Source organism: Cydia pomonella, chromosome 11 (genome assembly GCF_033807575.1).
Source record: "Cydia pomonella isolate Wapato2018A chromosome 11, ilCydPomo1, whole genome shotgun sequence".
Taxonomy (NCBI): domain Eukaryota; kingdom Metazoa; phylum Arthropoda; class Insecta; order Lepidoptera; family Tortricidae; genus Cydia; species Cydia pomonella.
The window spans coordinates 4,838,537-4,854,320 of NC_084713.1; the positions used below are offsets into that span (position 1 = coordinate 4,838,537).

The following is a 15,784-nucleotide window of genomic DNA, read 5'->3' on the forward strand; positions in this document are numbered from 1 at the left end:
GGACCATGGTAGGTATAGGTCAATGGCACTGTTGAAGTGGAATTACATAGGCAGCACAGCCACAGATAAAAATTGTACATACATATTTAACAAGGCAGACTTTCAAAATGTCTCCATACTTAATATTTTAAAAATCGGCCAAGACCATGTCAGGCCATGCTCAGAGTAGGGTTTCGTCGTTACCATTCAGTAAGAACATGCCAAATGGGGGCTATTAATTAGTAAATATCATGTAGGTGCATTACAAGCATAAGGGAGTACCTTTTTTGCAGTGCTTTGTACGTCTTTTTACTAAGAAAAGATTTTTTGCAATAACTCAAAAACGACTGGACCGATCATGCTCGGTATAGTTTTCATTGAAATTATTTTACAAGCTTGTTTAACGATTTTTTTCATATTTTTTGGACACATGGTTCAAAAGTTCTGAAAATATAAACTTTATCAGAATATGTTTTTTGGCGACCCGTATTCGTTTTTAAAGACCTCTCCAACGACACCCCACACTATTGGGTCAAAGCAAAAAACAATAAAAAAAAAATTGTATGGAAAGTACCCTAAAATTTTTTTTCTAGTTTTTATTTTACCGTTCTATTACCATGTATGATCATTGCATTTATGCCAAATTGCAGCTTTCTAACACTAACTACCACGAAGCAAAGCCGCGGACTGACAGACGGATGGACATTGCGAAACTATAAGGATTTCTAGATGACTACGAAACCCTAAAAACATAACTAATATGCAATTTTAGAAACATTTCACGAATTTTCATATATAGCTTATCTCTTCTAATTTTCATTTATAGCTTATCTTATCGGCAGTCAGTGTATTAGTATACATTGACAGCCGATAATTGATATATTAACTACCAATACCCCTAAATAGATTACGCGGGTTCAGTTAACCCAATTCCAGGTGTGGGATGACTGGCACCGTGGCTCGATGGCACACTGATGAATCGATTTTACATTAGATAACATGAGTAATAAAGGAGATTTATGATGTGACTTGATTTTAAGGTCTCATAGTGACACTGGTGATTTTTTAATGTCTTGATTTTTTAATAGTGGTAAATAATAATTAATCAACTCTTGTAATATTAGCAAGAATTGAGTTAAGCGTATGCAATTATGCATGCTAGTAGCACTAGACGAGGGAGTGTTGACCTCGCAAGAGGCAGATACGATTTTTTTCGGTTCAATTCGGATTTATTAGGTAACAATTCTCTCATTGACTAATCTATGCTCCAGATATTTATGCTAGGATCTAATAGAACTGAGGGACTACTGGTTTTTAAGAAATGTTTAGATTGGTAGACTGTATTTAAGATTTCAAATTATTATTATTAACAAGGTACCTATTTAATTTGTAATTATGAAATTGTAAACGACTATTAGACATGGTCAAGATTTGTCTAGAATTGGATATTGTGACATTTGGTAGACTTTACTACTTTATTAGATTACCCAAGGTATATAAATCTCTCGAAGGATGAAATAGATATTATGAATAAGTATGATTAGTCATCTACTTATCGACTTAGAAATTATCGAGAAAACGTGTCACCCATAGCGGCGTTTGCGTAAACGAGTCACTGGGCAATGGACTGGAACGCAAGGTCTCCGCCACCTTATTGTTAAGTACTGTATCGTTCTCATTAACGCCAGTTAAAACAATACCGCAGGAAGGAAACGACCGGACGCGGGCCCAGCCTTCCAAACTATCACACCTTAAACTGAAAAACCATTTCGTTCCACCAAATTCAACCTTACTATAAATAAACCTTGCAATAGCGAAATGGCATCAGTCGGTCAGCGCAATCAACATGTTGACAGTGTTTATCCTTACCCTCGCGTCGGCTACTGCGCACTTCCACAAAGTTGAACTTGCTGATGAGAAGACACCATACGATTATGTAAAGGAACGCTTGGACTCTCTCGCGACTGACGCGAAGTCAGGATTGCCGTTATCTAACTCTTACGAAGTGGAAGAAAGTGCGGATTACCCTGAGCAACTTGAAGGAGCCGCGTCTACCGTTTTGAACACGGTTGGAGGTGTCGGCGGCGTTGGTGTTGGTGGAATCGGTTTAGGACAAGGTATAGGGTACGGCGGAATTGGACAGTTGGGAGTCGGTGGCGTCGGACTCGGACAAGGCTTAGGAATCGGGGTTGGAGGCCTCGGAGGCTTGGGCGGAGTTGGTGTTGGAAATGTTGGGGGCATCGGACTTGGGGGCGTCGGTGTTGGAGGCATTGGCGGTAACGGTATAGTTGGCCAAGGCTTGGTTAATCCTGGAATTGGTATTGGAGTAGGTGGACTTGGTCTTGGCGGAGGTCTCCTATATCATCACCCTTTGATACAACAACAGCAAGTAGGCGGAGGATACGTCGATAAGAACGCTTATGACGCCGCTCAGAAGAAGGGTGCTGGTGAGAATTTGGAGAAAATAGAGAAGAAAGCTGAAGAGGAAGTAAAACATGGCCAGGAAGGATATCAGCAGGGTGCTGCGGCTGCAAAGGCGGCTAAAGGAGAATCCAGTTTTTACAAAGACGAAGAGGCTAAGAAAAAGGCCGCTGGAGACGAGAAATTCTACGAGGGTGGTCAGAAATTTGACAAACATGGTAAGCAAAATATTATATTCACATAAGTACAGCACCTATAATTTTATTCAGTGCACTATTATTAATGGTGTCTTATCTTGCATAACACATCACTATATGCATAATGCACCAGTATATGTAACCTGAAGTTAGATAAAGATTACCGAGGCACATAATTATAAGTTACTGCTGTTTTCCTCATACTTATTTTGATCAGTAGCTAAAGTTAATAATAAATGAGTCTTAAATTAAAACTTATCTGCTAATTATCTTTCAAATAGTATGATTATATACTTAGTTATTTTCACAACACCTTTCATTCAGGCATAGGGTATATTCTCGTAATTGTGTATGTTGGATAATTTTGAAAATCAGATGAAAATCACCCAAAATTCCTTCATAATAAAAGTCCTTTTTTAGGAATTATCCCAAATACAATTAGTAGTGTACAGGTTTTTAAAGGGTCGGTAACGCACATGTAATACCTCTGGAGTTGCAGGCGTCCATATGCTGAGGTGACTGCTTACCATCAGGCGGGCCGTATGCTTGTTTGCCACCGTCGTGGTATAAAAAATACACCTTAATGTTTATTCATTACGTATATTTTACCTCTTCATTGATTAGTCTCAGATTATATCACACTTTAATTATCTCATTAAATTAAAACAATTAAAATTACAATGCAGCCATGAAAAAGCATAATGAGCTATTTGGGTATGCCAACCTAAAGGACACTCTATTCACTACTTAGCAAAGGCCTTTAGTAAACACCCCTATAATGGAACAGGCACCAGTAATGGGATGGTATAGACAAATCCTGTAAAATAAGTATTTACCATCAGTTTTTAAACGCAGACAACATTTTACCATAAACAAGAGCCAAAGAGCTGCTTAAGTTTAATTTTTCATGGATATTTGTTCGTTTGAAATTTAATGACGCCATACATCCCATGACTGGAGCAAAAAACCATAGTTTTAATTGGTTAATAATATTGATACCAATGCAGTTGCTTTTATTAAATACATAGAAAACATAGAGGATGAATTGGACATTCAACTTTTAAAGCATAAAGCGGTCGAAATATCAAAAATTCTCCAAACTTTCTCTTAAATATCCCATGATTGGTGCCGTTAACATAGGGCATTTTACTATTACTCAATTAGCTTTTTCTAAATAAACTCACTATAACTCTTCAAGTGGCATATGTCATTTTTGAGTTATTGGAATTTTGATTATATTTAAATTAATCAAATTTTTAATTTAAATGACATAATCGGTCGGGAGTCGACGGCCCTACCACTCCAAGGGTTAACACCAAAGAAAAAATATAACATATTTACATTCGCAATCGCGCCTTGCATTATTATAAGTCAAAGCCCATTATTTTAACCGACTTGAACTTTCAGGTGCCAACGAGGAGCAGCTAAAGAAAGCTAAAAGCCATAAAAAGGGACACGTGAGCAAGGGCTTCAAGACATCCAGCAGCAAAAACGAAGAGGAGAAGACTGAGAGCTTCTACGATGAGGCTCATGACGAAGCTGATCACAAGGTACGTTTATTTCACTATTGCTTTACTGAGGCAGATGATAGTAAAGCTAAAAAACATAAAAGGATCACGTAAGCAAGGGCTTTAAGACCTTCAGCAGCATGAACGAAAAGGAGAAGAGTGACAGCTTCTATGATGTGGCTCATGAGCCACAAGCCACATGAAGCTTCGTCATGACGAAGCTGATCATAAGGTACGTTGACTTCACAATTACTTTACTGAGGCAGATGGTAGTAAATTCAAATGACATAAAAGGGACACGTGAGCAAGGGCTTCAAGACATCCAGCAGCAAGAACGAAGAGGAGAAGAGTGACAGCTACTATGATGGGGGCCACGATGAAGCTGATCATAAGGTACGTTGGCTTCACTATTCACGGAAGCAAAGACTTCATTGTAATTCATAGATATAGTTGTTGCATTTTTTTTAGTTGGGTTCCGGTTCCGAATCCGGTTAGGCGGAACATTTTCCAAGATGACAATTCATAAAGTCGGACCAAGCTAATACTGCATAGCATGCGTAATGACAAAGTGTGTCGTCATTAGTTTAAAACATCTATGCAAATAACCTTTGTTTTGTTCGTGTCACTGAAAATTTAGCTTAAAATGTTAGATGGAAAGAGTTACATTGGTATCATAATAACATGTGTGACTTAAATATCTGCTTTGTTTAGATCGCTGGCCAGAACGCCGGTTCATTCGGTGAACAATCCCAACAAGGCTTCAAGGGAGCACATGAAGAAAAGATCTTGGACGCCAATGCAGCAGGCAAGGAAGGCCATCACATCTCCGAGCAGAAGATCGACGACTCCAAGGCTAACAAGGTAAGACCATCCCTGTTCATCTTAAGAGACAAATAGTAAGGTTTACATGCTCTCCTTTTCAATCTCTGATAAAAACTTTGATGTAGAAACTCCATAAAAATGTAGCCTTAGAGGTCAGCTTTCATGACACACTAGCGGCATATGTTGGCGATAAAGCGATTGCTTATTGTTTTATATGCTGTCAAGTTTTCCTTACATATCGGCTCGCTAACATACGTTACGCGCCCTATGTTTTTTTTTAAATCATTTATTCTATTATACACGGTACATATGTGTTACATCAGAATGTATGCCCGAGACTGGTATAGGACCTTTATGATCGAAGATGTGTATACGGTATGATATTCGAGACAAGTTCTTTCCCACCTAAAGTTGTCCCATGTGCCGTTTATACTACATTTATTTCTACTCAGATGTATAGGTGAAAATTACGCTATTATTTTCCCATTTTTTATAATAATATCCGAAACGGAAGCGTAAATTACTAAATTACTTATAACAAACTCTTTATTAAACATAACAAGACTGTGTATATCCCAGAAAGACTTGCTAATGAGACATAATTAAACGCCGGCAGAACAATCTGCCGAAATTCATGAGTTAAACCCAACCTAAATATTGCTTCTAAAAACAGCTGGTAAATACAGAGCTTTTGTATGAAATTTCCGTATAAATTCGTTTGGAGTTAAAAACAACAAACAGACATATCATAATCCAAATAGGCCAATGAAATTTCTGAGATAACAACATCGGATCTAAAATGCTGTTCAAAATAAAGCATGAATTTGCCGACACCGCTGACTGCCGTGACTGGTGAGGGACAGTTACTTAATCCTGTCGTTGACACATGATAAAAGCAACCCCTTACTTAACCCCTTTTTAGGGTTTCCTAGTCAAGTAGAATAGTTTCGCCATGTCAGGCTGTCCGTCCGTCCCCGGCTTTGCTCCGTGATAGTTAGTGCTAGAAAGCGGCAATTTGGCATGTATACTCGTACATAAATCATGCATGGCGATAGAACGGTAAAATAAAATATTTTTAGGGTACCTCCCATACAGTGTTTTTTTTTTTTTGCTTTGACCACATAATGTAGGGTATCGTTGGATAGGTCTTTTAAATCGAATATGGGTCTCCAAAAACCATTTTTGCTCCGTCATCGTTAGTGCTAGAAAGCGGCAATTTGGCATGGATACATAAATCATGCATGGCGACAGAACGGGAAAATAAAAACTTAAAAAAAATATGTGGTACCTCTCATACAAAATGATATTTATTGTTTCTTTTTTTTGCTTTGACCCCATAGTATGGGGTATCGTTGGATAGGTGTTACAAATCGAATATTGGTCATTTTGGTAAAGTTAATATTTTAGGAAATAATCGCTCCGAAAGATAAAAACATACCCCCCTCCCCGTCTAACTTTAGAATTGAAAGCGCTGCGAAGCAGGGCCGGATTTAGGGGAGGGCAACCGGGGCTACAGCCCCAGGGCTCCACAATAGAGACTACGGAAAATTTACCATTTTATTTGGAAAATAATTTGGGGCCAGGGGGCCTCCACTCCTTTATTGCCCGAGGCCTCCCAACCTCTAATTCCGGCATTGCTACGAAGCTACACCCTTATATACTTTGATATTTACTAATTAATAGCCCTCGTTTGGCCTGTTCTGACAGACTGGTAACTACGAAACCCTACACTGAGTATGGCCCAACATGCTCTTGGCCGATTTTTACATTACAAGGTTTTATTATTTATTTAGTTTCAGTGTCCCGCTTTCTGTTTGTTAACAAATCTTCCAAGTTAAATTTGATCCACTTCCCGGTTTCTAATGAAGCTGAAACCCTGCATCCATATGATAGTCAGGTGACAATGCAATATACCACCACCATCCATGTACAATCGACAAGACAGGAGGTGGCTATAGGAACTCTGTGATAAAACAACGCAAGCTAATTATGTTTGGGGTTATTAGAATTGTCTCGATGAGTATTTGTTGCCTGTGGAAATAAAAGTACAGTCGGCGATAAAAGCTTGTAATTTTTTTTTATTTGTCGCTTTTATAAATAATATAATATTGACATATTTGAAGAAAAGAGACACTTGTTCCATCTCCTTACGCTCTTGCCTTAAATAATAACATAAAAGCACTCCTAATGTTCTCAAAAATTAAACCAAAACCCCTTTTTGATGCCATAATAAAAGTGTAAATTTAATCCACAAAGTTACAGCAATGTCTTTGACAGAGGTGTTAAAATAATCCCTCTAGAAAATGTCCACTTTGTGTCGTGTATTCTCTTATTATGGTAATTGCAAGAAAGAAGCACTTTGAGGCAAAGTAAAGTAGAATGGAGGCGCTCTATGCATTAATAAAGTGTATTTAATTAAGCTCGCGAATCTCAAAGGACAGTCTAAGCACTGAGAAGGCAGAGGAATGAACACACTCAAACAATGATATTATATAACTATAGATAGATTATACTCATACCACAGAATAAATAATATGTTAACGGCACCAATCATGGGACATTTAAGAGAAAATTTGGAGTATTTTTGATATTTCACCCACATCTATAAAATTTCTACCGCTTTATGCTTTAAAAGTTGAATGTCTAATCCGTCCTTTATGTTTCCTATGTATTTAATGAAAGCTAATGCAATTGGTTTCAACATTATTAACCAATTAAAACTATGGTTTTTTGCTCCAGTCATGGGATGTATGGCGCCATTAACTTTCAAACTAACAAATATCAATAACAAAATTAAACTTAAGCGGCTCTTTGACTCTTGTTTATGGTAAAATGTTGCCAGCAATTAAAAACTGATGGCAAATACTTGTTTTACAGGATTTGTCTATACCATCCCATTACTGGTGCCTGTTCCATTATAGGGGTGTTTACTATAGTACTACCGTACAGAAAGAAAACTTCCTACAAAGCCGAAATTTGACAGCGATTCAAGGCCGAATCATGCTGTCCCTTTCTAATGTATGGAACTATCCCTTTCAATTTTAGAACGCCTGTAACATATCCTGGGTCATAATATCATTGCGCTCAAAGAAATAACTTAAACTAGTTAAAACAACTGCTTCCATTAAAACTTAGAGGCTTGTGAAAGTCTGTGGTAAGAATACTTGTCAAACGCTTTTCAACTTGGAAAATTCTGTTACTTATCTTTGAGTAAAGAGATTAATATTTAATTTTGTTTGATTATATGATAATGTGTGGAAAGTAGACTTACCACTGAAGTCTTATTTGATCACTTAGTTTTTTGTTACTACGTAGTTTTTCATATTAACTGATTTTCATTTTATTATCTATCAATACTTTTTCTTCTTTTACAATATGGCCTCCATCAAATCTATGACGTTTTTACCAATATCAAGTGTCGTTGTTCAGTAGTAACTTTTAAGTGTGCTCGTAGAGCATGACGTTGTTCGGTAGTTGCTTTTAGTAAAGAGATAGCTGGACTTCACTAAAAGCCACGATGGATTGCCGGGTGACGATTAAAACATGGTTAAACGCGTTTCAAGATTAATTTTTCTGCGTAATACGCTATCAATATTACTTACACTTTAAACAACATTAATGAGCAAAACAGAAAAAAATATTCTCGAAACGTCTTCGCCATCTTGAATCTCAACGATAATCCTATCAATACTTATTTAATGTTTTATTTAGTGTGTTTACAAAACTAACAGTGACTTTTTTTAAACTTCTTTTTCGTTTTGCTCCACTTTGCAGCCATGCCTCAATATACCTCAAATATAACTTGACTGTCAATATTTACCTTTTTTACAAACTTCCAAAAAGGAGAAGAATTAATAAGAACTATCCGTAGTCAGCCTGTTTTTCAAACGTTTTACTACTCATTTAGAATTCCAACAAACTTTAATAAGGGTTCCGTTTTTTGCCATTTGGCTACGGAACCCTAAAAAACGAACACTTGCCACACCGTTACCCAAATCCCAGGCACTTTTTTACAACTTTTTCGCTCTTCATTAAAGCACATTTCAGGAATAATACAAACGTTTTATACAACATTTTTCGGCAAAAGCGTACTTTAATTTATATTTAAATAAGCACTATGGGCTTTAACGTCGAGTCCTCTCAGTTTGCCCACCAAATTAGCATGAAATGGGTTAACCCAGATTATGATAATACGGGTATTACTTTACCTTTTAGTTTGGAAATGTCGGTCGCTGCGCCCTGTGTTATTTATTACTTCAATATGCCGCACGATATTAGTTTACGACCTGACGTTAAAGAATAGAATTTACTTTCGGAAAATTATTTTCAGATGATACGAATTACCTACTCTGAAGGAGCATTTGGAACTTTAAAAATCAACCTTATTCGTAGAAAAATATAGTGGGTTTTTGTTTATTATTTTATTAGTAAGCCATTGCTTACAGTAAAACAATACCTAGCCAATTTTATAAACCTTTTACCACCACAGGCTAGGCTGTTTTCTCGCTAAGCGCAATAAAACTTGCTTCTTTCAAATATCAAACATTTATTCAGCAAATAGGCCACAGGGGCACTTTTACATGTCAATTTTTACAAACAATAAAAATTACAAAATACAATTACAAATATGGAATCGATATTAGAGATGTATACTGTCTCTAAATGTTAAATCACTCAAAAAAATTATGATAAAAAAATAAAACCAACAAATACGTACTAAAATTCTTTAGAGATGTATAAGTCTCGTGTCAGAGATAAAAAAAAAAAAGTTTATTTACTTACCAAAAATTTTACAAGTTTTCCTTAACCTATGACTGCGACACTAGGCTATGCCTGTGTTGTGGAGTGAAAACAATACTAATTTGAATTACATCCTACGCTGAAGTTTTGGTTTTCTAATAGGTTACTAATACTAAAACATTTAACAAAATAAATAAATAAATTCATTAAATTATCCTTAGACATGTGGAGGGTCTCCAAGACTTGAATACTTATATAAATAATTAAAAGACAAGAAATCAAATCAGACAAGAACCGAATGAAGTGTCTCACGTTAATGCCACTCAAAAGTAAAGTTACATACTTATAACATAACATACTCGTAACATGTAGCCCGTGTAAGCTTAAACAGACCGGTCTCCACAAACAGCACCCTTACCGCACCCACTTGGGCATACGAATATCTAGTGGTTATTATTATTACTAGTTTTTGTATAACAGATTCGATATTTTAATGGAAGTGAGTATACACTAACAAAAAAATTAGGTTGCCTTCATATAAGACTTCCAACTTCATAAGTTTTAATCACGAATCACGATATTATGTCACAAGTTTGAATACATTTCCAGTAAAAATAATAACCCATTTTAGAAGCTCTAACTAATATCATAAATATCATTTGAATATCATTTTCCACATTTTGGCAAACCAAGAAAGCTCTATAATTTCTCCCAAACATTGCAAACTTCCGTTGCCTGTGGCTAGGAAATAAACACATTATAACCACTATTCGCTTGGCACCCGCCCAATGCTCCTTTTCCCACAGATTTCCGGGCTCCCATTGTTTGTCGTAATGTGTTCTCTTAATGTATCGTATTGTGTATGATATTGCTCGTCTTGATGTTCAGAAGCTGTCCTAACAATATAGACGAATGTATAAGTAAATAACAGATCACCTACATATGTTATGTCCAATATTAATGATGTCTTACCTTGCCGAATAGCACAAAAACAAATAGCGGTAACATTTTACCCATATGTATTATTGCGAGTTCTCATCTCCGTAGAATAAGGGCTGTTGTATTTAACACTGTACGAGTAGGTATACTTTTACCAATGAATAAGAATAAGAAACCATTTATTGCCACAAAAAATACAATGTTTCACTTAAAAAAATAATAATAGGCATGCGCGGCAAAAGGAACGGACTCAGCGTACGCTGCGTCAGCCATTTTATTACAAATTGATTGCGCAGCGCTGATTTTCAGTCCGTCCCTTTCACTGAACCACATTGATATGACATGCGGGTTAATCCAATGTCCATCTTTATTCATCTTAAGCCGGAAAAATGTCTGACACGCCCTTTTTCACGGCGTATACTTGCCGGGGTGACTTAAGTCATGCAAATGCGAATCCGTAAGCTAAGCTAAGATAAAAAGATCTTTTGCCAAGAAAGTACGGTCTTGCCTCTTTTAATTAACCAATTCATCATTCATCACGATACGTTGTTTTGCCTCTACGAAGCATTTCCTCTACATACCGAAAAAACCTATGTTATCGGCTACGACGTTGCGCTACGACCGTAGCTCAGCGGTGAATGTGTTTAGTTTTACAACATACTTGATACAGGAAGGTATTAAAATGATTTGACTAATAATACTGTCTGCTTTGCTCCCTAGGGTGAATTCCTGCAGAAGGGTTACAAGGGCGAAGCCGAACAGCTGGAGAAGTTCAATAACCTCGGCGCGCACTCTGTCCACGGGCACCAGGAGGCCAGCGGCGGCTTCCAGCAGAGCAAGGGAGGCAGCATCCTGCCAATACATCGTTAAAACGTACCGACCAATATATGACCTGTTTGAATGTTGAGCAGAGCATTTTTATTTTCCTTTGTATTTGAAGAGATAAATACGCGCGATGGTAATACCAACTAAACTTAGCCCAACATGCCACATGCCTTGCATGGCTTGTGCATGGCATGGTTTTTAACCCCCGCCAGTAGTGTGAGTATATGTCTCTATGTCGCAGCTAGGTAGGCTTTCAAGTGAGCTGATTTGGATGTAGTTTTTTATTTATTTATTTGAAAGTAGGTTTATTACTATTAGACATCAGTTCGCATCAAGCGTCGCAGATCGACTAACGAGACTTACAGAATCGGCGCCTTAAGGTTTTCCTTTGTTCCTCAATGTACCTATATAACCTATTACCGAGGAACATTTTCCTGAGGAGTATGAAAGCGTGAGCACATATATGAGTTTAGCAGTTGGCGGGCCTTGTCCTAAGGAATCAACAGCATTTAAACTCATACCTATTCATTTATGAATAGAACATCTCATACCTAAGCCATTTGGCATAAGTGCTGCTTTTAAGGCACAGCTGGTGACTATCAACAAATATTATTTCAGCAAGATAAGCCCGCATACCGACAAGTATACCATTGGTCCATAGGCCAAGTCAGCTGTCTATTCACATCATTGTAACTAGTTGTTTCATAATAACCTGTAATCATTTCCCATTTCTCCGAGGACAGTGACGTCGTGATTGCGACGGATCTGGACATGTCCCCGTCTGAATTCGTTAGACGAACACGCCTTTAATCAAGCTAGCTACAAAAACATCCCGGCTGTACCATGGTTCACGCTGCTATCTGACAATTCGTCTACATTCTAGCAAAGATATGGCGTTGAGCTATAGACAAGCACGCTACAAGCCTCAATTAGCGTTTAGCACAATCGTTTGTATTCATCTGTCATTTCGGTACATAAATTAACTAGATGAGAAATTATAAAGTTAAGGGGGGGATAAACTATATCTAGAGTAAATTGCGTACGTTAAGAGTGTTACTGTTGTACTAAGTTGTCAACTCCTACTGAAATGTATTAGCAATGTTAGCTTAAACTACGCAGAGGCGAGGAAAATATCCTGTTTTGTGAAGTAATTTCAGTTAAGCTTCTTCTGTAAGTAATAAGATAAAAAACCAAATATATATTAAGAACAATAAGCAGCAAAACATCAATCATCATGCATTGTTTCAGTTAATTAAATGTCAGGCCCCGAATAGATCCCTTGTTGGGAGATATAGAGAACCCTTAAACTTTTATAAAACCCTCATTGCCTACCTGCCAGGCGAATTGTACAATTCTCGAATATTATCGTAATCATGGCCCGATTCAAGTATTTATCACGACTGAATCTAACGAGAGCCTAGCCTCCGGAATAATACAGAATAATAAGCTAATTTTACTTAAAAACATTTTGCTTTGTCTCAACAGAAATACATTATTCATACCTACAACTCCCGAATTCAAGGAGGCTACCCTGCGTTCAGGATTTGCTTAGTAAAATATAAATTGAAAAACGGTTTTATTCAAATATATTTTAATGAGTTAACATGCATTTGGATATCATGCATTATTTATCACAAATTATTTAGAAAACAATGACTGAATCACATTGGACAATTGAGAAACACACTTAACACCTAATAATAGTCTAGAATAGTAATAGCAACACAATACAATGAGATCGTTAGAAATATAGGCCTAGATGTTGCAATCATATAATAGTCTGACTGTAGCAGTGAAAAACAGTTGAAAATACACGTAACGACGTAAATGTAACGAAAGAGACTATTATAAATTCCCTATAAATGGGCTAAGACTGGCAGCCAAACTACCATGTAATAGGTTGTATGCTTGCAACAGGAGTTGAAAGATAAGCAGAAGTCAGAACGCTAAAACAAAACTGTGATTTTGTAACACACCGATGTCCTAGTGGTTACGCGCGACACACACATCTTTAGGGCAAGGCCAAGAGCGAGCGGTGAACGACGCGATAAGTATGTGTGTGTGTGTATATGCAAAATCGGCTTGCCGTGAAGTCATACTTTTGTCATAACCGACGCTATGTCTGTCTATCTATCAACTTTGGCTTTAGAAGAAATGACCATGCAATAAGTATTATTTAATGAAATTACGTAATTATTTATTTCATAATCTTCATTCCATTTTTGAATGAACAGTTTTTTCCTGCTCCGCTGCAGTACAGAACGCCCGGTGACAACTCGTCGTATGGAGAATTCGTCGAATAGCCAGACTCCGGACTTAAGTTATTTAATACCCTAGAAATGTATTATTTTAAGTCGAAACACGAAAACGAAATAATCCGATAAAGTTAGTAGAAAGATTCTCAATCTCTGCTAAAATTCAGAAAAAATGCCTAATTATTTTTAAATGGCTCCCTCCAGTTTGGAACACGATTAGCATTTGTTACGAACGATTTAACTAAAATTAGAAAGCCGCTGAAAAAAATGTTTTTGTTTTTCAAAGAGAACTCGTAAGGAATCGCAAACTTTCTTGAAGATGCGTTCACAGATACCGTTATTAGAGATTCTTTAAAAATTCGCTGTACCCTGCCGACTCGGGGGTGGGCGGAGTGTACACCGTTGAAGTTATCTTGTTCGATGTGTTTGACCTCTGAAAATTAAAAAATAATATAATATAGGTAAATGTTGTATCTATCTAAATAACAAAATATTAAAATGATTAACGTTCGGATTTCAAGCTGATTAGATTTAGGCCAAGATAAGTTTGCAACGATTTTGATAGCACACGCAGTGCAAGTGTTATTTTAAACGTCAAACTTCTATGATGAAATTATGACGTATAAATAACACTTGCACTGCGAATGCTATGAAAATCGTTGCACACGTATCTTGATCTAACTCTATTAATTTTTTTCCTTCCCTTAATAATCACTTAAATCTTGTTGATGCAACCTGTCATTAGTATTTTTGACTTTTTGGGAAATACGAGTACATCATTTGTAATTAACGAGCATAAAGACTTTTATTCAAGAGTAGGTACAATATGTATTCATATTTATAGCAGGGGAGTTTAACACTTGAAGTTAAAAGTGAGACTAGACTATTGTAGACGCATATGAGTCAATTTATTTCGGGCTTACAAAGCATCTCTATTGATGATTAATTCTAACGATAATTCCAAACTTCACAAAATTATTCAATAAATTAGTTTAGAAATTCGTCAAAGAAAATACCAAATTAAATACGAGTAAACTTCATCTTTCTCTTAGCGTGTCTTAATTAAAATTCACTCAGAACAAGTCAAGATACTTGTATAATGACTACAAAGAAATTTGAAGTAGATATTAGTACCTACTTCAAATTTCTTTGTATTTTATCCCTAGGGATAAACGAAGCGTCGCCGTTGTTTAATGAGACTGAAGTGGCTCTGTTGGCAGCCAATTATTATTTAATCAAGAAACTACCTCTGTCAATATTGAAGTTTAGGTAATTGAAATATATAGTTGTACTATTCTAATATCAAGTCGATATTACTAATTGATGTCTTTATTAATAAGTTCTTAAATAATTACTTCGTGGTTTGCTATGGAGTTAAATAGCTTCCGAACGTGACATCATCTGCGTAGAAGTCATCAAAAAGTTCAAACCCATTTTTTTTAACCCTCTTTAAAGCGGAATTAAATAAAAGATTTCTACAATAAGTGTTTAAAATTTAAAGGTCTTACTTAGGCGTATGCTGTGTGTTACCATCTTGAGTATATATTTAGAATATTTTGTTAATCTTTGCACTCGTAAATCAGTAGAATTATCGAGAAATTATGTATCAACTCTAATTACATAGCAAAACAGAAATCATAATAATAGGTAATTCACCTGACTCGTAGCGCTGTAGCACGACGACCGCTGCTTACTTATCCGGGAGGGGGTCACCAGGTTAGACTGATACGCCTGCAAACATAACTTATATCATTTTGTTGACTATTATTTCATAACAAGTAGATATACTATAATAATAATTCGTACAAGTTAAGCAATAATAGACCTTTTAATTATGCCCTTAAGAACAGGAAGGAAGATATTTGTGGAGATAATAGGAAGAACTTATCTAGAGGAAAATTGATGAGAAAAATATTAGATTGTAAAATAATTTCGTAATTGAGGAAAAAAATGATGATAATCATTAGACATCATTAGAATGGCTTATTTAAGAGTAAGAAACTTCCACGGTTTGAATTAATAAGCATACCTATGTAAGTTAAGGTACGATAATGATAAAGTTAAAAATTTTGATGATTGTCTGCATATTTGCTAGGTT

The 15,784-nt window shown here is 36.3% G+C and overlaps 1 protein-coding gene across 1 annotated transcript; it reads left to right on the forward strand.

Annotated features, from left to right (window-relative positions):
- The first annotated feature begins 1,064 nt into the window (after positions 1-1,064).
- Positions 1,065-11,513, forward strand: LOC133522667 (ATP-dependent RNA helicase glh-1-like). Its single transcript, XM_061858056.1, has 4 exons — positions 1,065-2,618; positions 4,005-4,147; positions 4,817-4,966; positions 11,327-11,513. The coding sequence occupies exons 1-4, from the start codon at positions 1,826-1,828 to the stop codon at positions 11,474-11,476; spliced, it is 1,236 nt and encodes a 411-aa protein (XP_061714040.1). The 5' UTR covers positions 1,065-1,825; the 3' UTR covers positions 11,477-11,513.
- The last annotated feature ends 4,271 nt before the right edge of the window (positions 11,514-15,784 follow it).